This window comes from Tubulanus polymorphus, chromosome 6 (genome assembly GCF_964204645.1).
Source record: "Tubulanus polymorphus chromosome 6, tnTubPoly1.2, whole genome shotgun sequence".
Classification (NCBI taxonomy): domain Eukaryota; kingdom Metazoa; phylum Nemertea; class Palaeonemertea; order Tubulaniformes; family Tubulanidae; genus Tubulanus; species Tubulanus polymorphus.
Genome location: NC_134030.1, coordinates 21747769 through 21773168, shown reverse-complemented (window position 1 = coordinate 21773168; position 25400 = coordinate 21747769). Strand labels below are relative to the sequence as shown.

The following is a 25400-nucleotide window of genomic DNA, read 5'->3' as shown; positions in this document are numbered from 1 at the left end:
TTACAATCTGAATAACAAACATACAGTTTCAGGGTAGTCACTTACCGGTGCGGAGTTGTGCCGGTATATTCAGTGTTAGAGGCAATATTTCTTCAGGTGTCTTTAAAGTATTGAAGTAACCGACTGTAATAAACATTGATAATAAACATCAATAAGATTTAAAACATAAAACTAGGGTTCCAGGGACACCACACCCGGTTGGGAAGTGATTTGAAATGCTCAACAATCAGAAAATTTCATTATTCGATTCAACGTCAACTTATCGGAAAACCCGGTCTGATATGTTTAAGATCACTTTTCAAAGTAAACACATCACATAGTACCCAACACGAATATCAGTGATATATGGCAACCAATCGGAAGCTACAGTTTCGGAATTCAGGGCAAAGTTAATTTGTTGGGCACAAAAAGATCACAGTGTTACGCATTTAGGAGAAGCTGTATTGATACTGGTCCAGTGGACTAGTTCTATTGGTCTCTGGAAGTTTTGGCCCCACTCCACGCGCGCGGATTCGCCACCGCGCGGGTTTTACGCAAAGCAGCAGAAAGCAAAAATGGCCGCACTTCAGTATTTTGGCTGTGCATAAATTTCCATTATTTCAGTTCTTAGTGTTTTAAGGCACAATGTAAGTATATGATGTGATATGGCGAAGTTAATAAATGATAATGACGCAGTGAAGCTAGATAGGAACTGTTACGATTGAGTGGATCAAACGAGTGTACAGCAGTCTAAAACATATAGATTGGCATACGTAGTAAAATATAACTATTTGCAGTGAATTGCAGACGAAACACGAAGCCTTTATGGCCATTTACAAACAGATTATAAATAGTTGAGATAGAACCTAAATTTGCCTTTAGAACTTCAAAACGGCGAGAAATGCAGAGATGGTCGCCATTCGACCATCTTGACTAACTGGGCCAGTTTATGAGCAGAAGATGTGTCAAGGGTAGATACATGTATAAATCCAATATCAAAACAATGCAAAGAAGCGTCTTCAAAACTTCCCAAAATAACTGGATTCCGTCTACGGACGGACGACGGACGAAGAGTGAACGCAATAGCCCACTGGGACTTAAGTCCCAAGTTGGCTAAAAATGTGAATTTTACACTTTGTAATGTGTACAGTACCTAATTTCCTATCTTCAAACTCTTTATCGGCTAATTCATGTAGTTTAGAATCTATCAATATAGAAAATCACTAACATCACAAACAACTTATAAACAGGTAAATATGACAAATTACAACATGAAATCAGAGGCAAGCGCGCAGTCTACTGTACTGATAACATTTATAAATATCAATCAGAACTCACTTATCTCTTCTGGACTCACTGAAATATAAATAGAGAAAATCAAACAGATTATTTATGATAAAAACTGGTTTGTGATTGAAACATGTGAATTATATACAAACCTCCATATCCTACAACTTTATTATCCATAAGATTTCCTGAAATTTATCAGAGAACCAACATGTTACATGTGCATTAATTTACATGAGCATGTTACAAGTACATTAATTCATTACGTGTTCACATGTAACATGTTCACATGTAACATGTACGTACATTCACATGAAATGTGAGGAGGGGCTGAGTGGGTTTATGTCGGTTTCGGGCGCCATTCTGTAAAATGTCCTATGCATGCATGCTCTTATAGAGAAGACGACGTTCGTAAAATAAACTCTTTTACTATCAGTTTAAAGTTCTGATAAATTCTTCCCCAGTGTCTTTTAGAGTTCTTTGGAACGGCTGAATTCTGGTACCAGTGAACTCTAAGGCTCGGGAAAACCAGTGAGTGATATATCCCATCCGCCATTACTTCAGACCTTCTCACACGAATCGCGATGAAAATCACTGTTACATCAATAAACATGTTTTATAATCTAACTCTAAATGAAATATGTAACAATACATTGTGCGTAGAACATTTCGAGTATAATACACATGTACATGTTACGTGTTTGTGCACATGTGCATGTAACATGTGTAAACATAATCATTTTATGTGTATGTACTTTGCCACATGTGTGTATAATTTGAGATACAAAATCGATATTTACTTTCATTCATATCAGTGATATATTTAAACGCCTGACAAACTGAACTGTGAATTATTCTGTTCAATTCCTCCTCATTTTTACTCTCTTCATTTTCCACTTGTTTCAGTTTCTCTTCGAGTTCTTTCAGAAATCTCTCAGCTCGTCCAGCATACAATTCTACAAGTGATTCACCGTGAAAACATTGAGAAATTGAGTTCTTGGAAAAAATTGAGCTTTGATGAAAATGATGGAATAAACCCTGCTGATTCTGATGCAATCCTTACATAGATCTCTTACCTTTGATAGATTTAAAAACTGCGATTTTCAATTTAATTTCTGAAAAAAAGAAATTTATTCACGATTACAACACACCATCCGGCAACATCGAGGCTTCCTTTTTCATCTATTCAAACATTTAAAATAAATTCAATGCAACAAGTTTTTGTTCAAACAGAAAATCACGAAAAACAACTAGAAAATATCATTTACAATTTGTCAACTGGTAATTTCTTTTAGAGCGTCTGCTTTCTACAGAAACGTCCTGGGGACATAATAAATTTTCCTATTTTTTTGCTGATTGAAAAATTATAAAATTAAATAAAAAATCGATTTTTTATTAAATGTTATTTCGACCAGCGTTGATTTAATTCCGACATTTTTTCACGGAATATTTATTTTTTCCTTTTTGACCGATCGAAAAAATATAACATTTAATAAAGAATCGAATTTCTACTTAATTTTATGATTTGTCAATCAGAAAAAAATGAAAAAATTAATTATGTCCCCGTTTCCGTAGCTTTCGACCCTAGACCTCGATATTATTTCTCGATTTATTGCTTGGTATATCGCTATATTTAGTTCTTACCTAAAACATCTCGGCTTATTTCATAAATATCTGAAAACAGATGAACAACTGAATTAACAAAACAGAAACTCATTTCCCAGTAATTGAACATATCGATGCCACGTCCACGCGGGGCCATCCTCTAATGATGATGTAATTCGGATTTTCTCGGAGCCAACCCATTGGAATCTAATATGCATGACAGTCGAAACCTGGTTTGTTCAAGCTATGATTGATTTTAAGCAGACAATTGAAACAATTACACTGCGTTACTTTCTAACAACTGATGAAAAACTTGGTCTGAAGAGTATTCATATCGATACAAACTGTCTCTTAGATACATTCTTAGTTTAACACCACTTAAAACTTGGCTCTGAATCAAAACAGATGCCTATGACGATCTGATGACATCAATAAATTTCATCTTCAATTCATGGTCATCAAATACTCTGTAAATTTAGTTCTAGGGACAAAGAAAGTTTACACTTACTTTTATCATATAGTTCAGTCGAATGTTTGTTCTCTTCTAATTTCTGCAAACTTGACGCCAATAAAACTGATTCTACAAATGAACACATGAATAGAATAACATAAATATTGACCAGATCAGTTCAAACTAGAATTTCATCCATATACATCTGGGTTTCATAAAGAGGATGAATTTGATCGGTGCCAATTGTTCGTTCCGGATTAAGTAAATTTTATTTGTACCTCAGAAATCCAAAACAATTTTTTCTAAAAAATAAGAAATGGATATTCAAATGATCATATTTTCGTTCTTACCACAAATATCTTTTTTTACAAAACGGTCCCGGTCGGCGACGTCCATTTCTGTAATACCAACCATTATGAACAGTTTCCATCAAAATATCCTTTGATCAATCAGAATAACTGACAGGGCTTCAATTATTTACTATTGTGAGGTTAAATTGTATTTAAAAGATTCATTGACAATATCTTGATTAACGCATAAATATTACGATAATTAGATTATTCGATAACAAACCTGTCTTTGTTTCATCGTGTATTTTCTGGTTTTCTATTTGTGTGACGAGATTTTCTGTAATTAAACAAAATATGTTTAATTTCTAATCAGTTTATAGTTGTAAGCCCTCCTCCCTTGATAGATTCCTAGATTAACCGAACACTCACCATTCTGTTGTTTAACTTCTGTTTGAAGTGTTTCTTTCACAAACATTTCTATAAATAGATACAGCGATATTTCAATTAACAGACTTAGCACCAGTTTAAACATCGTAGTGAATATTATAACTTACCAGCAATTTCAACAGTAGCTGAAATATAACGAAAAAGTATTTACCACAGAACTTTCAAGTTACGATACTTTTAAATACAGAGAACTCACAGGTACATGTACAGAAAACTCACATGTACATGTACAGAGAACATGTACAGTAGATTATAGAGCACATGTATTTATAAACTCAGTTGAGGATAAAATGAGAATTAAAACCTACGTTTAATGTCCAATATCCCTCGTTCACATAATTCAGCATCTACAGTAAAAATAAACACAATCAATTATTCAATGATTCCACAACAAACTCCACAGTATTTTTACTGAAATGATTTATGGAACCTACCGGAAATTATAGCAAAAAAATCAACAATAGATACAACTGCTAAATCAACTGAAAATATAGAAATTCATTACAACCGTTTACTGGGGATTTGAAACTTCACAAAAAAAGCTCAATGTGATTCACACAGAGCAGTTCCTCTATTGGCGCTTGCTTCATTTTACAAATCTATAAATATCTATAACATTGGTGACACGGTGAATCACTGAACCCTGGTCACTAAAAGAATAATCATTACTAACAGACATCTGTATAAAACTTGAAAAATGCGGAAGACCTTTTTCCAAAAAGTTAGCAATTGTCGTTAGTAAGTCCTGTAAACAGCTTTCTTTAAACACTTTTTTAGACTCTCAGTAAATCTGTGTGGTGAACCCGACATCAAACTGGAACTCAGAGTTAGAATTCATAGTTTTACTGACCATCTCTGATGAACTGTTTCTCTTTGTCTGTCAGGGGTCTTTTCTCTTCATTAGATTGCGTCATAAAACTAACATGAATTTCATCTGAAACACGGAAAAAATAGATTTGAAATTGGTTCATTTGAAATTTTGTTTCATGCTGTATCATTACCCCTGATTTATATCACATCTTATTTCTCAATTAGTTTTTTTGTTCTGGATTGTGTAAATCTGATTATTTTGTTGTAACTTGAGTATTTCTGAAGCTCCTAGTCTGATATGTTTAAGATGAAATTTCCATCACTAATTTTGATGCATCCAATTTGGCCAAAACGGTACGAATTTAGGCAAAAAAATGACATTAGAGTAACATTCCATTTACGAAATTAACACACTGAATTATTACAAATTCCCAATTGGTCGCTTCTATCAGGTTTATAGATTATTGCCAAAAGGCTGCCATGCGGCCATGTTGAATAGAATTCACTACATTTCTATCAGCAAAGCTGAATATTTTATTTGAACAGTAAATAATCATGTACCTTCATCTCTATTATAAACTGCATCAGCGCCATCTATTGACCTCTTCTTGTTCAGTAATGTATCTGTAATACATTTACAAAATGAGTTGACAGTAGAATAATAATCAATAAACTCATAAATCAATAACTGAATTCAATCAACTCTTACCGATCTCATTTGATAGTTTCGTTTTTAAATCGTTTATTCTCACGTATTTTCCTGTCAACAGATAATTATAAACACATTTGAATCCACGATTCGAGTTGAAGAGGAAATATTAAGTCATTTCGTGAACTTACTTAGAATTTCTTTCACCAAATCTAACATACCTGAAAATATAAACATTGATCAAACTTGTGTTAACTTAAAACACGTAAACTAATCACATGTGCATGTTAACTTACATGAACATGTTTACCCAACTCACAACTTACTATGTATCAATCAAATGTACATGTACACATTACTCACATGTGCATGTTCACATAACTCACATGCGCATGTTTACATACATCCCATGCGTACATAAACTTAAAACAAACTATAGGTAAACAATTACTTACTTTGATCACTTGATAACTGTCCAAACAGAAATTCTCTGATAGCTATTGCTGAAATGAAATATAGAAAGCATTTTTTTCAATATTTGAATAAACTGAGCATCAAACAGTTTGAATTACTGCTGGATGAAGATAGGAGGCCCGGGGAAGTGTTATATTCCGGTACAGTATTGTATGCAGGACCCGGTTTTATAGGCGGGTATTATCTTTAACCAGAGGGTTAACTCAATTGAAAATTAATTAGATTAACCCCCGGGTTTAAAGTTAACACCAGTCTATAAGCCCGGCCCCGGGTTGCAACAAACAAATCAGCCGGTTTGGCTCTTACCTTGGCAACTGAGTCATCACTCCTCTTACCTTGTTTATCCTTATCCCTCGTTAACTCCCAATCATTCTTAGTTCCATAAATATCGACAATTATTCTAACAATTTCTAGAAAGAAAAATTGACAATAAATTAATTGTTTAAATGAATTCATCGACGTTACGAACAAGTAGTTGATTTATAACTGAATTATCTGAGTTTATATTGTTTTATTGAAATGAAATTACAATAACCATTAAATATATACCTGGACTTAATGACCTTTCAATGACCTCAAAGTCTCCAGTTTCAACTGTTAAACAAACAACACAAATATTAGCTACAGATAAACATGAAAAAACGACATCCAAAAACGTTTCTCGTGTATAGTTGATTTTCAATGGGAATTCTCAATTGCCGCATCTTACGTGGCGGATCCAGGATTTGAGGGAGGGGTTAAATTAGTGGGCGTCCTCCCGCGGAAAACGTTTTAAAATTAGATGCGTGGTGACGCGTTCTAGGCACGATCAGACAATACGTCTGACCCGGAACCAGTCCAGTCATTCAACCAAACACATCAATGAACGATCGATGAAACACCATGAACTGGAGGATTGCCGAAAAAAGCGCCGGTTAACGACGACAACAACGCTTAGGCAAACACATTATCAGGGATTTTCACATGCTTTTTCTTCTTTCTCACGAAAAGGTCAGACTCTAAAAATAGCAAGGAATTGCCTCCTTGCACCTGGTGGATCCTCACTTGCTACAAGTGAAGTCCAGGATTTCCACGTAAGTGAATATGGACTAGTTTCTGGTCAGAAAGAAGATTTCCATAATAAACAAATATTGAGAAACGACCATCTTTTAAAGCCTCTAGACCTGGTAAAAAAGGAGAGGGTCGTTTTAACCGCCCTGCCGAGTAACAATAGCCGCCAGTCTTGATTCCAACTATTCATTTTTAGAACTGCTGATACATCTAGGGTAGATACATGTATAAACCAAACATTAAAAAAAATAGATTAAAGAATCTATTAAAATTTCTCTAGAAAACCTCAAAATATGATGTGCAAATAGTACTGATTTTTGAAAACGAAAATCGAAAATTAGTCATCTTGATTTCGATCAAGCCAATGTCTTTTACGGAGCATGTTGTTTTGTCCACTTCAGACCTCAATAAAAATGAGCCAAATATCTTTGAAATTTCCCATAGACTTCGAAAATGTGCATGAAATGCTGATTTCTTTAAAGAACAATGATCGCTAGGCATGCACCAGAAAGACTGCAGATGTGTGTTAAAACATATATAGACGAAATATCAACACAATTGATCAAACAATTCTCAAGAAATCTTCAAGAAATTACGTTGTTAACCATAAACTTAAATTGATAATTACAGTTTAGATAATGAAGCAAAATCAGTTGTGTATCTTTCAGATGATTAGTGGATGATTTCTAAAACTATGAACTCTATTCATGCAAGATATTCTACAGGTAATAGAAATAAAGGGTTAATAATTCTATGAATACCCGGCTGCAGTTGGTCACGTGTTTTCACCCAATTCTCATGATCTACAAAGAGAAAACAACACCTAAAATTATCAAACCGATATCTGAGAATATGTGCAGTAAATCATGTGAGAGAATCTTACCTTTTTCATACCAGGTTTCACTTGTCCAACGCAACAATTCAATCACATCTTTAGATTTCGGACCCAAACACGGTACTGTAAATTAGAAAACAGAAATACTGTTTATTTACACGATGCACATTCACCTGACAAATCAACCCAATAAAGAAACAGTGTGATTTGGATATTCATGGAGCCACCCACTAAAGATAGTCATGGATACTAATGCCATGAGACAATTGAACCAATGATACTGCGTAACTTTTTCGAGTTTAAACCGGTACTGTCATTTTTCGGAATCAGAGATTTACGGAATTTCTTCTAGTTGGCAATAAATGGTAACTGGGACAAGGAACCGGGCGCAAGTTTTCATTACCGATACCCGGTAGGCATATGTGATAATTTATTACTATCGTCACCCAACAACTTAACGATACTTCCCAACGAGAAAATGCAGAACCTACGTAGGCAAGAAATCTTAACCTATCAACGTTGATTGATGACCCCGCAGAGACTTGTATCGAGCCTGTACCGAAGACTGTGCATCTACGAGTAATTCATTCGCCATTAGATAATTCAATTAATGCTGCATTTTACAATAGATATAAAAACGATATTTTATTTAGACCGCACTGATTCAGATCTGAAAGTGATCGATGTCAGACGAAAATAAATAAACATTATGCATATTCTGGCTTTAGATTTTTAATGCGTCTCGTGCATCTAAATTCTGGTTTGAATAATGCGCGTATTGTGTCTAGAAAATTGATTGAAAGTTGAATGATGCTAAACATTATAAAATGGATACTTTTTCAAACACCGTTATTTGTGAAGAGAACGATGTTACTTAGTAGCTTCTCCTGGAGGCTAAGAAAACCTATGGCGGCGGTTTCTATCAAAACGATTTTTATGGAACCGGTGAATGTTTGGTCGTAGCAACATTTCATGTTTGCAGCCATCTGAAACTACGACCCAACCCGTGCTGAATCCCAGAAATGATAACATTCTGTTCTTCTAAGTTCCAAACATTCTTGAATTCAATTGCATGAATAAAATTTGAACAGATAATTGAGAATGAACTGTATCTGGCCACCTTGGGACCCCTGAATTCTTCCAGCTGTGTACACTACTTTTGGATTTCTAGCATTCTGTATATGAAATATTATAGAACTAACAATTTCCACCAGTTCATCATTAGGTTTTCTACCCCTAATAGAGTATTTCATTTCTGCAGTTTGTTTATTATTGTTTTTCAGATTTATTGATGGTTTTATGTAAAACTTACAGCAGCCACGACGCCACAGTATAAACAGTATTATTAGAATCAGTAATATCAGTAATATACCGATTACAACACCAGCCACTATTCCTCCATTTCCTGCATCTGAAACGGAAATTCAAACTAATCGGTGATGCGATTGAATTGAATTATATAAAGCTAGAAATAGTTCCATTGTAACTATTGATAAAAGTAACAGCAATTTAATTGAATAATTAACTAGGTCAAACAAAAATTAATTGTTCCTTAATTTCAAAGCTCAAATAGTCTCTGAATAAAGTAAATAAGTTGTTTTTAAAATGGGAGAAAATTAATTGTTCCTTTGGGTCAAACAGCCTCAAGATAGAAAGTTAAAGATGCTAAATCATTGTGTAATATTTGAATGTGATGAATTCACAGATAATAATAGAAAACGCTCAATTCTGACGACACAGAGAATTACGTCATCGCGCACGGATTTAAAATCTGATGACGTCACGAGACTCCTCCGCTGTGCTGACTAATCTAAATGATTTACACTTTAGGTAAAATACAAAAATTATTTTTTTGTAATATGTATGTATGTGACGCTTTAAATGAATGACGACTTACACCTAGTAAAATGAGACCCAATAATAATGACAAATGACTTAGTAAATTGAGACTTTGAAATATATTAATAGGTTTTGTGACAATTTAGAAAATAACGACTTTCATAAGTAAATTGTTTGATTGTGTAGAAATGATTTCGAGTTAAGAGATGATGGCCTCGAGTTTTATAATGTCATGGAATTGAATCATTTGAATCTTCAAATTCATGTAAAATTCATCCAGTCGTGACCCGGAATCTTACCTGGTTCATCAGTTGGACCGGCGTGATGATAACCAGCGACATCAATAACCCTTTCATTAATACCATCAACCAAACACCGCCCTCTATAGTCAGTTGTGGTACTGTTTACGATAGGTATCGTTATATTCCACTGAGAGTTTGATAGTTTTTGAACGACAGCTGGAGGGTCACATGTAACTTGTTGAGTCAATGGGTAACTATTAACTGTTACAATATACGCTGCATTTGTTTCATTTTCACTGGATTTCTTGTAAACTGGTGCAGCAAAATCTGATTGAAAAACAAAGAAACATTAGTATCTAACCTAGCACAGTTCTTAAGCCCTGTCATAGTAGACCCATCATCCTCGGCAGGGATTCGAACCTGATGACATCGTGAGACTCTGTCACAGTACAAACCCCTGTCCTAGTAGACACATCCTCCCTCAGCAGGGATTTGAACTTGATGGCATCGTGAGACTCTGCCACATTCTTCCCTCGGCGGCGCAGGAATTCGAACCTGATTACATCGTGAGACTCTGCCACGTTCCTCCCTAGCAGGGATTTGAACCTGATGACATCGTGAGACTCTGCCACGTTCCTCCCTAGCAGGGATTTGAACCTGATGACATCGCGAGACTCTGCCATGTTCCTCCTTAGCATGGTTACATTGTGTCATACTATATGTGTGGATAGGTCTGTACTACCACTGGGGTCTGTATTGTTGCAGGGAAAATTATTTATTTCTCGAATTCGAAAAAGAAACTGTTACTTACAATGAACAATGATTTGATTAAATTGCTGAGGTTCTGGAAACGTAAGGTTCTCCTTTACAGCACATCGAAATGACGTTCCATTGTGCAGTTTGAAATCAGCTTTGAACTTGTACGTCGTGTCAAAACCTTTTAAACCCATTTTGAGAGGTACTTTACGAGGTTGTGGATCAGGAATTGGCTTCCATCGTTCAGAACCTCTTCTCTTCTGTTGGTATATCACTGTAGGATCGGGTCTTCCTATCACTGTTCTACAAGTATATTCTACAACTTCTCCTTCATTTCTAATGTCAGGTTCTCCGGTGAAAGTATCTGGTGATTCAATTTCATCGGGAAAATCTGAAAGATAAAGATGCAAATACATTTTTGGATGATATCATGTTTATCCACTTCAATTTCACTGATCGGTGCAAAATCGAGAAAACGTCCGTCCATAAAACATGGTAAAATATTACTTGCGCTCCGAGGAATGTGTGTTTATCAAGGGCGTCGAAATTTGAATCGACGGAAATGTAACGGTGTAACTCCCGACATAATTATATTGTAATATAGTTTATTTGTTTTTGCAACAATACATATCAACGATAGGTGGCGTATCTATCGCACTCATGAAAAGAATCCTTTGTTCTGGTGAGTTGTGCGTGATCCTATTGTCCCGGTCCAAGAAGCTTTGTCCCATATTACAAATTAAAAATCCCTGATATAGCCATAAGAATACCCGAAGACGACAATTGTTACAGAAACGAACTTTTTATGTCAACATTTTTACCAATTTCGCTGCAATTTTTCCATGTGGGCTCAAAATCTTAAGCCTAGGCCCTAATCATAGAAGGTGAAATCGTTTTCTAGTAGGTTCGATTTCAAAAGCAAACACATGCACATTCATATTCTAGTCCTTTTAATGTTATTATTAACAATTCGCTTCAGTACTCGTAATACCTTCGTGGAACCAAATATCAAAACGAAAGAATTTGAAAACATGTCATAGGCACGATCACCAGTCGTTATGAAATAGTAACTCTTAAATCTCAAACTATGGGCAGTTACCAATAGAATAAATGTAACATGCATTATTGTCACTCTGATATCGTATGAAAAATCTCTCATGAAAATATTATACAACTTACACGTAACGTTCATTGGAGTTTGATGTAGTATTTGTTGTTGAAGTGTTAGTTTCGGTAACTCTATCCCATTATACTTCCATAACCGACATTGAATCAATAATGCGTACAGCATTAAATTAAACCGCATCTGATTCCTGTTGATAACTCCATCTTTCACCGGGGTATTTACGCCTTGATCGGGGATCTGATCAATATCCGTTGATCCTTCGGTAAATCCATCAGCATACCATTTTACTTTGATGATTGGATTACCGATCTTACTAGTGGCTTCACAAGTACAAGCTAGTGATGGTTTGAATTCATGCAGTTTACATGGGTTTTCATTTATCTTTATACCTACAATAAAAGTTATATGCACGAAAAAAAATATAACATGTGCACAAGAAACTTTTTTTCTATTTTCCCAGCATTATTTGATAAGTGATGCATACTCACTGATTACATCTGATTGGTAGAACTGACTTTCTTTAATTCCGGCTGAATTAATGGCCACACATTTATACATTTTACGAGCATCGGGCTGAAAAACCCAAACTGGTGCTGATGCTGTAGGTAATGCAATCCAGGTCCCTTCTGGTCCATTATTCACTTGTAGCTGGAATGCTACACCAGTCGCTGCAGAGCTGCTCTGTTTACAGGTAATACTAACAGTTTTACCTTCCTGCGACAGTAACATATTTGTACCCGGTAATACATTCACACTGTCCAGTACAACTCCATCGGGTGCTGAAATATCAAATACACAATATACGTAATATTCTTGTACCCGGTAATACATTCACACTGTCCAGTACAACTCCATCAGGTGCTGAAATATCAAATATACAATATACGTAATATTCTTGTACCCGGTAATACATTCACACTGTCCAGTACAACTCCATCAGGTGCTGAAATATCAAATACACAATAAACGTAATATTCTTGTACCCGGTAATACATTCACACTGTCCAGTACAACTCCATCAGGTGCTGAAATATCAAATACACAATATACGTAATATTCTTGTACCCGGTAATACATTCACACTGTCCAGTACAACTCCATCGGGTGCTGAAATATCAAATACACAATATACGTAATATTCTTGTACCCGGTAATACATTCACACTGTCCAGTACAACTCCATCAGGTGCTGAAATATCAAATACACAATATACGTAATATTCTTGTACCCGGTAATACATTCACACTGTCCAGTACAACTCCATCGGGTGCTGAAATATCAAATACACAATATACGTAATATTCTTGTACCCGGTAATACATTCACACTGTCCAGTACAACTCCATCAGGTGCTGAAATATCAAATATACATTATATGCCATAAGTCACTGAACAAACGTATTCGTGCGGTGTCCCTGTCCCAATCAAACCAAACGACACGTTAAGGAATCAGCTCTGATAATTGAACATCTGGAAAATTGCCACAATTCGAATATCGATTTTCCCCACAACTTATTGATCTCAAAATTTCTCGCTTCACCTGTCCCCGCATTATATTAATTTTCCCTTCTAGCCTGCCCTCTTTGTTTCCCCTCACTCTCTCAGTCAATCACTCTCTGATTAACCTTGTTATGTTTTTGCCATTGTTTGATTACCCTCAGGTTTACCTCCTCGTTTTAGTTTCGGGTTTTGTGTTTTATTTACCTCCTCGTTTTACCCCTTTAGCTGTTTGCTATTGCTTAACTCTTTCTACTATTGTTTCCTTGTCTATGTTTTGAATAACTTTACAGTAACTCTGTATTTAACTTCGATCACTCATTCTACAGTTCATTTTCTGTATAAATATCTTGTTAAATATATCTCGTGTATCGGTACGCCTGATGATTGGCTCATAGTTGTGTTTAGCCGAAACGTTGCTCGAAATATATTCTCGTTTACAATGAATTCTGAATTCTGATTTCAATTTCTTTCGCTGATTTTATTGTGGGATTTCTACCAATCTGTAGTTCAATTTTAAGTTCAATCGTTGCGCGGGTCTACTTTCTACACTTCTAGTAAAAATTCTAAAAGTTTTACGCGAACGTGGTTGAATAAGGAGTGGACCCTTCTTTTTCAACTACGGTTTCTACAACCCAGGTTTTGCGGAAAACTCAGCATCGTGTTGCGAGCGTAGTGGAGACGCATAACCCGGGTATAAGAATCAAGTGTAGATGGAGTTTTAGAAGATAAAATACAATTATTGAATAGTTAAAATGTTTAAGGTAAAAAATGTAAACACTTGAGAGATTGTGGGTTTTCATTCGAGGTAAATGTATCAGTTCAAGTGGACTATTCAGCTACTATCATTTTGTCCCAGATATTTCAAATACAAGTTTCCAAAGTCTGGTGATAAGTTTTATCTTATGTAATACATTTTCCATATATACTCTATGATATGTTCTTTCACGTTGTCTTACCTGTATTTCTCTTGACTCTAAACGCTTGTGGGCTGTTGTTGTACGCCATGAGATTCAACAGTATAATCACGTAGATCACTAAACACTTCTGCGGATTCCTCCATAGATTCCTCATCTTGATTCATTCATTACCTGGATATAAAGACACAAACCTCAGATCATCGTCACATACAGAAAACAGTTAAACACATCTTACAACAACGCTCTTCCACAGGGAACCTCTTGTCGACAAGCATTTTTATGAAATTCTATAGACGAGGTGTTCAATTGTTAAGATGTAAATATCTCTACCGGTATGCAAAAAGAATAGGAAATTAATGGTGTTCAAAAATTAAAAGTGTTCAATGTTTTACCGCAGACAGATATACATCAAGTCTAGGAGACTAGTAGGTCAGGGTCCGATTCACAAAAAAGTGAAGAAAACTTGATGAGGTGAGGACTTAAGTTTTTAATGAGGACAGTAATTCAAACTCATAATGGATTTCAAATATAACCGTCTGGAGTAAACCAAACTCTGGTGTGTAGTGAGTCTAGGAAAAAGTGAGTTTTTCCTTAATGAAAAAAAAAACGGTTTATCAGAAAAGTAAAACTATTCTATCAAACTAAACCATTCTAAGTGAACCCATTCTGATATGCACTTAAAAGTCTAACAAACTTATACATGATCGATTTTTAAATTCACATGTTCAAGAAAATATCTGAAAATTTGAAAGTATCGTCTTGCGCGTTATAGCTCATTCGAATTCAGAATTGGTTCCTATTTGTTACCGGTAGATAATCGATCGAACGCTCATACAGAAGTGAAAGACTGTGCCCCGCCTGTAACGTAGTCAGAGAGGAGATGACCTGCATTTCATTTATGTTATATGATATGCGAGATAATTCCATCCATTTAAGTACATCCAGAAACTTTGAAATGTTAACGAATCCTACCCCACAAATAGCTAAATTTATCGAGTTCGGTTTAATTTTATAAAAATCCCACCAGTAAATTATGTATATGTATATGTATATACGTGTGGTACATTTTGCTGTACATAATTCAATCTCTGTACTTGCTTTGTCTGTAAATAGTTTTACTGAAAAATTGGATCTTAACTTTGTTATAGAATTATTTTCCCATTTGTTTTGTCTGTATGTATATATGCATACAATTCTGTTAATGTTTCGTAAATTTTTATATCTCATATTTTGTATTCAATCTTGCCTCCATGTACCAGTATCATGGTTGGAGCGAAATGCAAAAAGCTTATCTTCTTATCTTATCGCACGATTGAAATTGAATGAACTTACATATAAAAAACATGTAATTCTGTTTATTTGTAGATTTTTATTGTTCATAGTTTTTATTCAATCTTGCCTCCATGTACCATTCTTATGGTTGGAGTGAAATAAATATCTTATCTTATCTAATCTTGGTATTGATTCGATTCTGAAAGGATCTTCAGTCTTGACAGAGCCGGCAAGCGACTGATTGTGGGTTTGTGATATGATGGCCGAATTAATTCTAGGAATAAGATCGTATTTCTTTAACTACCTAGGAATCGAAATTACGTTTCGTTTTAGTAGTTCTCATTTTAGAATCGTCGCGGAAGTGGAGAACCACGAAGACGAAACGTCAATTCGATTCCTAGGCTAGAAATGAGTTAACGAACTATTCCTAGCATTAATTCGACCAGCATTTCAATTTCATTTGTATTTTTGGTAACGTCCAAGTGATGGATAGTCACTGCATACAAGACATGTGTACATCAAAACCAGGAGTCTCGCTCAGGGTCCAATATTACAAAACAGAGTAAAAATAACTCGAATCTCTCAAGTTCAGCTGCTATGATTGGTTACTTCAAGTTTGTAATGAGGACAACAATTCATATTTAACTGTCTAAAGCTTAAAACTTTTCATGAAACGAAACCCATATGTGAAAAGAGTTTAATGAGGAAATGATTTTTACCTTAATGAAAAAAAACAAAGTGAAACTACTCTAAATATCCATAAACAAAGCAACTAATCCTCGATTCTGATGCATTTAAAAAGTCAAAAAAATCTGAACGATCAATTGTTAACTTCACATAAGATGTTCTATCAGCCCGAAGAAAATATCTTGAAAAATGGAAGTATCCACTAAAATATAATCCATAGAGGGTGAATAATGGAACTATACAAAATGTATTGAGTCAACGATAAACGCTGTGCATGAATAGAATATGAGTCAATATAATGATAACACCTGGTAAAACACATCGGTCGGTTCATCTACATATCATTGGTTAGTAAATATCGAGGCACGAAGTGATTGGTTTGTACTTATCGAGGCACAAAATGATCTGTGAACCGTCTGATTAACTGAAAAAATGTGTAACAGCAAACCAGAGACTAAAACATGGGTTTAAAGTGAGACAAAGTGAAAGTAACTGAAATGAACATATTAATAAAAATGTTAAGATCATTAGAATGTGCTTGATCTTATAATGGATGAATAGAATATGAGTCGATATAAATGATAACACCTCTAGTCAAACCTGTCTCCAAGAAGGTCATTTGGCAATAGAGCTTTGAAGTTCACTGTCCCAGCAATGTGGAATGTTTGACCGTTCAGTATTCCGGAATCCTCATCCTGTCGATACTTCTGAATGAAATCTTAAAGCACATCTATTTTAGGAAAGCTTTTACCATCGTGTAATGTATCTTGTTTGACCGAAGTAGTAAAAGAGGAAATAAGAAAATGAATCATCAAGAAAAGAATAAGACTGACGGATTTTATACCATATTTTATATATCTTTTTAGGGGAATCAGGAATTGATCATTTTCTGGGGGCATCTAGAGTAAATCAAGAACAAAATGAATGACAAAGACTTTCTACTATATTTGCTACATTCCTAATCCGGGTTGTGAAAATATTTTCTTGGCAAAATAGATAAGGGGAGGCGGTTTCGGCCTTACTTGGATCCGCCCATGAAGATAATTGACATGTCAATTTGACACTTAAAAAAACTTAAGTCCTCATAAGAGTCTACGAGGCCATCGGTAGAGCTGAATATCATGAATTTATACTTTCACAGTTTAAATACTGCCCTGTAAACTGAAGCATTTGACATCGCAATTTCACTTAATCTTCATTTGCTAAAAGTGGAATTTGAATGATTGTCGAAGTGAATTGATGTTCCTTAGTTTGATCATCAAATGCACTACTGGTACATATCAAAAACTTAGAAACTAGGCTAATAAATCATATCTAATTGTTTCTCCTAGTCGACCGGGGCATTTTTGTAAACTGCAATAAGATATGTAGGCAGTTCATTTCTAAAACTGCCGGATCTGTTATTCTTAGAAAGAAATAATGTATGCGTGCAGCTGATTCAACTTTAAAGCTCAGCAGATTATGAAAGAAAAGGTATCAATGGTTTCTAGCCTTTTGTTTTACATATGTATAATCAGTCGTTGTTTGCTCAGCGGCGCCCTCTAACGCCTATTGCGAGTATATTGAACAGTAGCGTAAGAATAAAGTTCAACATCATCTTTCACGGGTTCATCAGTATCTTTCTTCAAATGGCGCGCCTTTCCGGCTTCCGTATTCACGTAACTATGTCTATCTTTGCGCTTCTCGGCTCCGGTATTCATGTAAGGAGTTGTGTGTTTGTCCTTCCCGGTTTCCGTACTCCTGTACGTATCCTCTTCTATCCCGGGTCCCATATCCATATAAGGAGTTGTGTCTTTGCCCTTCCCGGCTTCCATATCTATATATGAAGGTGTGTCTTTACCCTTCGCGGCTGCCATATCCATGTACGGAGTTGTGTCTTTGTCGTTGCCGGTCTCGATATTCGCGTACGGATCTGTAGTAACTTTCTGATCGCTGGTGTGCAGTTTGTCAGTTACAGTAACAGAATCTATGTCATCATACAACTCGTCATAGACGTCGAGTACCTGCGGTGTCGCAACCTCCACACGACCTTCACCCGGCAATAGCCTGCGTCTGAAACATGGGTAATTTAAGCGGTGAAGAGATTTTAGATTTCGGATATTTCGGTCATTATATTGAATTATTCCTGCTGATTTGAGATTGACTCAGCCAGTAATCGGCGCATAGGTAGATACAAATTTTACGAATGAAGACATCTTTTTGGAAAACGTCACTGATTTATCAAATTATTTCACGTTTTAATATGACGTCATAGGGGGATTATCTCAGATATGAAATCTGCCCGAGATTATTGAGTACAAACCTGCAAATGACGATGACAACGATGATAACGATGACGAGGAGGAAACCGATAGCTCCACAAGCGATGTAAATTATCATCATGGTCCAGTCAGGTTTGTGGTCCAGTCCAGTCTGTATACCGATTTGGTCAGAGAAAGAAAAAAAGGAAAACTCGAAGGATGTAGAATATACCGGATGACAATTCGCGGGTATAAACTAGAAACAAACAGAATAGAATCAAACCTCAACACAAGCTGCAAATATCAATCAATTAATCATTCAGTTTATATTACAAAATTCAATTCGCTTTTATATCCTAAATCAAGGTTCACAGTTCAGTGGGTTTAATTCGACTCTGTGTCTGGGATCCGGGGAACTTTATTTGACAAGTTTGTTGAATTATTACTTAAATTTATAATGACCTTGTTTTTCGAGGCCACATTTTCAGCAGTAAGCAGACGAACTCTGAATGAAAAGGACGAAATTTACAATTAAGATAAATCAGCAGAACAGAGGCCGGTTGCATAGTCATGGCTTAGACTTAAGACCAGTCTAATACCAACTTAGTTCTATAGCTAATCTAAGAAATTAAGACTAGTCTTAAGAGATAAGACTACTTTTGGACTTAAGTCACGACTGTGCAACTGGGCCCAGATGTGAAAAGGCAGGGCTCGTGGTAGCGATATCGAGGTCACATATTTTGCAATTGCCCGTACTGTTACCTTTTGTGGCAAAATGTGAAAATTGAGATGAATAATGATTGGTGAATTGTTAATCGGAAGCCAATGAGACGAGTGAGATATCAATTCAAAATTATTTCACAAAAAGCATCGACAACAAAGAAATGATTCACATATAGAATATGATTTATTTGTAGTGCGCTAAGTGAAATAGATACTGACCCTGATTTACTGATTTCAGTCGCCGGGATTTGATTCAAATCTGAAATGAGAAAAACAATTACATGAAGAAAGTAACTTAGACTGTTTGTGGTTTGGTTTAGTTTGGTTAGTTTACTGACGCGTGCATTAAGGCCACGCAAAGAAATATGGTTTTTTTCTCATCAACCCCTTTTTTGTAAAGTGACAAGAACGGCCGATACTTATTATTTTTACCTCCCTTTTTAAATAAAAAGACGAAAATAAAAAGCCTCATTCCAAATTCCAAAAGTGACGCGGGCGACAATTTTTTACTTTTTAAATGAAGAAATTCAGGTTTTTAGATATCAAATATACAAAATCTAAAATCAACAGCTAATCAAGCGACCTTGAAATAAGTAGTTGACACAAGAAGATATGTTTGTATGGAGATAGAAATGGATGAACAAATGACGGGTATATGAAAGAGGAAGCTACAACAAATTAAACTGTCGGCTATATTCATCCGTTAAACAGAAATATGAATTTCACGCCGAGTCGTATGGCCGTCAATTTGAGAATTATTTCTATAAATTCCAGAATACATTAAAATGTACATGTCATACGCTACAATAAACGCACTTTTGATACGTAGCTGCTAAACTATAAATTCATGCAATTGACTGCGAAGTAATTTAAAAGTAACAGAGATGCTGTGTTTCAATATTAATTTGTTTTGATAGATTCGATGTTTATTTAGTAGCAGGATTCCAGACTGGGAAGGTTCACATTTTAAAACTGTTACTTACCAGTTCGATGAACTACGATTAGATCGAATTGAAGATAATCAAAATCTGTTTGGCCTTCCTTAAGAACGAGACATCTAAATGTTGTTCCATTGTGCAGTTTGAAATCTGCTTTGAATTCTAGTGAAGCAGAAGTAATATGTTTCACATTTCTAGTTATACGAAGCAGTTCGTCTGGAATTGTTTCCCATTGTTCTGAATCTCTTCTCTTCTGTTGGAATATAACTGTAGGATATTTAACACGTGTTTTACAAATATATTCAATCGTCTGTCCTTCTCTTTTAATATCGGGTTTTCCATCGGGAACAGGCTTCGGATAAATCACTGAAACGAATAAATAAATATGAATAGTCTATGAAACAGTAAAACGCACAAACTTCGAATAATCTATTGAGGTCCTTTTTCCACCACGTGACCCCCTCCCCCCAGCAAAATCTCTAGTTCCGAATTTTTAGACTACATTTCCCATCACGTATCGTCCTCCACAGTCGTTTGTTCAAAGTTATACATAAATTAGCCACGTAATGAATTCAAACTGACGACTTTAGTGATCAAAGTTTTCTTGGGGAATCCCCACAAAACACTCCCCTCCTATACAGTACTCGAGAACTACCCACAACAAAGAAAGGCAGCATACGGGCCTGCAGCATCTTCAATTCTTGGTAATTTATTTACATGACAGGCCCTTGATAAATCCCCTATTTGTTAGTATAGCTAGACCTATGTACGGGAGTCTCAAACACCGACGGTGAAACTATCTGTGACGTCACGCGCGTAATACCTCAGGTGCATGAATTATCATCGACAGAAATCTATGAAATCGACACAACAGAAAAGCTATCATTGATTCGAGTGACTTACTTGAATTATGCGTCTTATTTCCAGATGTTTCTGCGCTGTTTAAGTTCCCAAGTTGTAATAAAATCGTGTATATTATCAAGAACGAACGTGTGTTCATCATTGTGATACAGAGTACAGAATAAAGGATAAAAATCGAGTTCCACTTTGTCTGATAATTGAGGAAGTTAAAGATAAGATTTTGATGATCAGCGCCGGTGATACATTCAGTATATTCAAGCGTTGAGCAGGAAGCGAAAGGTGTTAAAATCACTGGTCGTCCTTCAATAATTGTATGACCTTCATATAAGCCCCGGGGTCCAAAGTCCAGGGGCACAAGTAGTGACTGCTTTCTAAATTTTTTTGGACAAAATCCAGAATTTTCACCGCTTTCAGAAAATATTTCAAAATCGTCGAAAGTTTCTCTAGAATTTTAGAATTTAGGTCAGAAAATTGAATAATGAAATTGTGGCATATAGGCCTAGTTTATAAGTTTGACTCTTATTCTTGAATACAGTAGACTCCGCTCAAGTCGGATCTTTTGGAACCGCAAAAAAACGTGTCCGACTTGATGAGGGATATCCGAGTTGGATGATATGTATTTCTTAGATACTGCCGCAAAAACATATTTCAACATCCGAGTTGAACGGTTATCTCTGATTAATCGGTTATCTCCGAGTTGAACGGTTATCTCCGAGTTGATCGGTTATCTCCGAGTTGATCGGTTATCTCTGAGTTGAACGGTTATCTCAGAGTTGAACGGTTATCTCTCTTAGTTGAACAGATCCGACTGGAGTGGAGTTAAATACTTCAACAAACTCACCTTTAATCAGTTACATCTTAAGCTTTTCGTTGAATTTCATGATTTTTTCACAAGAGGTATCGGTGCTCGTTTGATATAACGGGAGACATGCGCGAGCACCTTTAGGTGTGAAGAAATACCGGTCGGGTAAAAGAGGTCAACGCCACGTACGACAAGAATGGTTTAACAATGTATCGCATTTTACACCTATTGGAGTCAATGAACTATTACTTTTATAATCCATCTACGCTCCATAAACTGCGGGTCTCTACTAAAATCAATCCATTCCACTCAAAATAAGGTATACATTTTTAGAAACTGAATAATAAAAAATTATCAAACTTTTAGATATCAATTAGAAAATCTTAATGAAATACAATAAAAGATATCAATTCCGAGAGATTGTCAAATTAATACATTCACGACGTCGGGAAGGCAGAAGTCTCAGAGATGGATACAAGGTGTAATTTTGACTACTTCATCTATGGAAAAAGAGAGACTTCCTTAGAACTTCCTGACAATTACATTGAAACTGCTGTAACTGTAACACAGAATGATAGAGCGAGCATTGTTAGTGAATAGTGTATCCACATCTGACTCACCAGTCACCGCACCTGAATGGTCACCAGTCACCACACACCCGACTGATAGTCACCACAGATAAATGTTCACCACACTGACCAGACACGCACTTACAAACTACTGGTGTATGGTCTAGTGGTTAGTGTGCTCGGCTGGCACGCTGAAGATTTTAGGTTCGAGTCCTATTCGGCTAGAGTTGGGGTTAACGGGAAGCTATTGGTAAGATTGGACATGACCAAGTGTCAACCTCATCCGACCCGGGGTCGGTTCTACTCCGGCTGCAGTTGCTAGAAAAGAAAACAATGATTTTATCTATATGGATAAATTTATAGATAAATGAATAAATTTAGCACGTTACATTATTAGCAATTTCTAGCAAAAAACACGGCACAAAGTTTTACCAGGAGTCCGCAAGTAGCTGATCTTATAAACCGCATCAATGGTTTCATAAAATGTCACGTTTTTACAAAACTTTTTCAAATGAAATAAAAATTATCACAATTTTTCAATGATAATACTTCAGTCAATCAGTGATGCATTTTTACAGTTTTTAACTTAACACATATTTTATGTATAGTAAAACAGTAAACCAGTTACATTGTTACATTGTATCATAATACAGTTATACAGCGTAAGTTGGACTACAATGTAGGCCTAATATTCCCCAAGAACAACCGCTGATGATTTAGCAAAAAGCAATTTCGTTTACAATTTATTTCTGCTGGATATAGTTACAACTACGGTACAATACTGCATTCATTCAGTTACACTGTATTTCAGCTACACTTTAGATCAGTTACACTGTATTTCATCTACTTCAGTTACACTGTATATTTTAGCACATTTCAGTATTTTGACTGATAAAAGTCAAACAATCAAATGTGAACCTTCACAGATTTCAGCAGAACAAAGAGATGTTTTCTCGCTAGTGAAAAAAACCAGATACGACGCGGAAAAACGAGAAATCAGTTTTTTATGAGAGATAAAAGCAGAAAATATATTTATTTGATTAATTAATATTATTACAATTAATTGTTACAGCAATAATTAATCAATGATCTACATTAATCAAATAGCGCAGAAATTACATACAACCGAATAACAAAGATAAATATTTTATTAGAAACTGTGTTCATCTCTTTTTTCTTTTTCGTCTTTTCGTATAAAATCTCAATGATTCAAGCCAATCAAAAAGAGATTAACAAACATCTTAATAATAGCGTGATACAAATCACAGTTCCACAGTTGTGAGTTACACCCAGTTCCACCCAGACTCTGCCACCACTAGAGACTGGCGGTTATAATCCTGTGTACTAGTCTAAATACCAGTCGTTGTTACGGGTTCCCTACAACGTTTGATCATAAACTGTCATATAGACGGTTAACTCCTGTTTCTTGCAATGCAACAATTGATTTTAGTGTCAAATCAACCCTTATGGGGAACGACGGCTTGGAACTAGACTTGTGTACCACTATCACCCAGCTCACAATCACCACTCGGTACGGTATTACTTGTGTGACTATCATCAGCAGCACTTTGACTATCATCAGCAGCACTTTGACTATCATCAGCAGCACTTTCATTACTCGGACTAGGAGCTTCTATAAATAGATATATGTACAATATAAACCAAACACCAAATACAACTGCACACTCCCTAAATGTAGATACCCGTCAACTTTAACTTATATTCACAATACTTTATCAGTAACCCCTAGAGTTTACTCTGTTTTAGATGTGTTCAGCTTGGTTTTATACAACTATATATCACCCGCTACAGTCATAAAATGAACAACCTCTTGAAAAATCAACTAATCACAACTTTACTGTTAACAGTGATAATCGTTAATAATACCTCAACTGATTCCAACCCCTAATTCAGTAAGAATTATCTTAGATTTTTTTTCTGGGTGTTTTATTAAGTCCAAAGTGTTCCTTACACCACATACATATTTATGAGATCTCCGACAAAGGAATGAACTGACGTTTAATGATCTACCGAAAACATAGATCGGTAGATCGATGAATGCCATGCGGGAAAGAGATCAGTTTTGCGGTGCTTGAAATAGCAGACACATCGAAGGAAGATCTGGTAGAAATAATTAATCAGACTCTTTTTATTGTTATCACAAAAATGACTCATACTGTATTTCATTTCAGCCCCTATATATATTTTCATTTATCAATATCGCAAACAATAATCAAAAGCTATGATATTTTTTTATCATTGTACCTGTTTACCGACATGGAGTTGTCGGATAGAAAATGCACTCGTGTGCGCTGAAGCGTTCATTTATAGGTGACCCAATTACTTCTTATTTTTAACAAACCCCCCCCCCCCCTGATAAATATTATCACCGTAATTAGATTTCAATTCATATGACAGTGAAGCCATGATTAGTTGATTTTATATAGGTAACGCATTTTATGAAACACAAATAATTTGTGTCACATCTTAATACTTAATTAGTTCATTTGTTCTGGGCTGTATAAATAATACCTGATAATTTTTATGTAACATTCAGTATCCCTGGAGATGACTATTATGATATTGTTGAAATGTTGAATGAATATTATCTAGGAAACTGTATAAGGAATAATTTCTCTCTCGTTTTTTTTCTTAGTGAGAGATTTCATATCATATTATCAAACATTGTTGATGATACTGTTCAGTAGAGATTAGAACATTAAATACAAACAAGCTTATTGAATCAAGATCAGTTTAATCCAGATTTGATTCAGTTACTACTCTTTATCAAACAATCAACTAGTATCTCATGGAATACGATTTTAAATCTGGATTTCTAAAATTACATGAATTTCATCCTGGTGTCCCGCTAATCCAGATTAAACCGGTTTAATCATACATCAGATTCTCATCAACGAAAACGAAACTTAATTTCATCCCAAACTTAATTGTGATTTGATTATGGTTTAATTCAGAAAGTGATGACTGTATAATTTACTTACTCGACTCATCATGTACCAGGAAACCGAGCTTTTTTAATTTTTCTGAAA

The 25400-nt window shown here is 35.4% G+C and overlaps 3 protein-coding genes across 13 annotated transcripts in view; all 3 read right to left on the bottom strand.

The window, feature by feature from the left end:
- LOC141907917 (uncharacterized) overlaps window positions 1-16935 on the bottom strand; it is a 28601-nt gene extending 11666 nt beyond the window's left edge. For 3 of the 6 annotated variants that reach the window (XM_074797681.1, XM_074797682.1, XM_074797677.1), the window contains exons 1-30: window positions 16250-16480; window positions 14298-14429; window positions 12329-12619; window positions 11894-12229; window positions 10770-11105; window positions 10016-10285; window positions 9190-9288; window positions 7926-8000; window positions 7804-7845; window positions 6542-6586; window positions 6328-6402; window positions 5974-6021; window positions 5710-5739; window positions 5579-5629; window positions 5431-5493; window positions 4910-4993; window positions 4494-4541; window positions 4368-4406; window positions 4167-4184; window positions 4042-4089; window positions 3896-3949; window positions 3673-3720; window positions 3380-3451; window positions 2911-2940; window positions 2343-2381; window positions 2067-2222; window positions 1419-1454; window positions 1318-1335; window positions 1133-1183; window positions 46-123 (exon numbers count right to left, since the gene is read on the bottom strand). In XM_074797681.1, coding sequence (XP_074653782.1) covers window positions 46-123; window positions 1133-1183; window positions 1318-1335; window positions 1419-1454; window positions 2067-2222; window positions 2343-2381; window positions 2911-2940; window positions 3380-3451; window positions 3673-3720; window positions 3896-3949; window positions 4042-4089; window positions 4167-4184; window positions 4368-4406; window positions 4494-4541; window positions 4910-4993; window positions 5431-5493; window positions 5579-5629; window positions 5710-5739; window positions 5974-6021; window positions 6328-6402; window positions 6542-6586; window positions 7804-7845; window positions 7926-8000; window positions 9190-9288; window positions 10016-10285; window positions 10770-11105; window positions 11894-12229; window positions 12329-12619; window positions 14298-14412 — 2695 coding nt within the window. In that variant the 5' untranslated portion in view covers window positions 14413-14429; window positions 16250-16480. Of the gene's footprint in view, window positions 1-45; window positions 124-1132; window positions 1184-1317; window positions 1336-1418; window positions 1455-2066; window positions 2223-2342; window positions 2382-2910; window positions 2941-3379; window positions 3452-3672; window positions 3721-3895; window positions 3950-4041; window positions 4090-4166; window positions 4185-4367; window positions 4407-4493; window positions 4542-4909; window positions 4994-5430; window positions 5494-5578; window positions 5630-5709; window positions 5740-5973; window positions 6022-6327; window positions 6403-6541; window positions 6587-7803; window positions 7846-7925; window positions 8001-9189; window positions 9289-10015; window positions 10286-10769; window positions 11106-11893; window positions 12230-12328; window positions 12620-14297; window positions 14430-16249; window positions 16481-16805 lie in introns of those variants that run through there. The other 3 variants (XM_074797678.1, XM_074797680.1, XM_074797683.1) reach the window with 3 other exon arrangements.
- Window positions 16936-17018: 83 nt separating this feature from the next.
- LOC141907918 (uncharacterized) lies at window positions 17019-22642 on the bottom strand. 2 transcript variants are annotated; one of them, XM_074797685.1, is made up of 7 exons: window positions 21821-22642; window positions 21022-21056; window positions 20164-20484; window positions 19400-19439; window positions 18920-18962; window positions 18520-18629; window positions 17019-18269 (listed from the first exon to the last, which is right to left on the bottom strand). In XM_074797685.1, coding segments are annotated over exons 2-7 (1026 nt in total). In that variant the 5' UTR covers window positions 21023-21056; window positions 21821-22642; the 3' UTR covers window positions 17019-17758. The 2 variants fall into 2 exon arrangements, with proteins under 2 accessions (XP_074653786.1, XP_074653785.1); XM_074797684.1 differs by lacking the exon at window positions 21821-22642 and having other exon boundaries at window positions 17753-18269; window positions 21022-21806.
- A 93-nt stretch (window positions 22643-22735) lies between these two features.
- The window catches only part of LOC141907671 (uncharacterized), a 36973-nt gene continuing 34308 nt past the window's right edge, over window positions 22736-25400 (bottom strand). For all 5 annotated transcript variants that reach the window (XM_074797392.1, XM_074797390.1, XM_074797393.1 and 2 more), the window contains 2 exons: window positions 25353-25394; window positions 22736-23983 (listed from right to left, as the gene is read on the bottom strand). In XM_074797392.1, coding sequence (XP_074653493.1) covers window positions 23838-23983; window positions 25353-25394 — 188 coding nt within the window. In that variant the 3' untranslated portion in view covers window positions 22736-23837. The remainder of the gene's footprint in view (window positions 23984-25352; window positions 25395-25400) is intronic.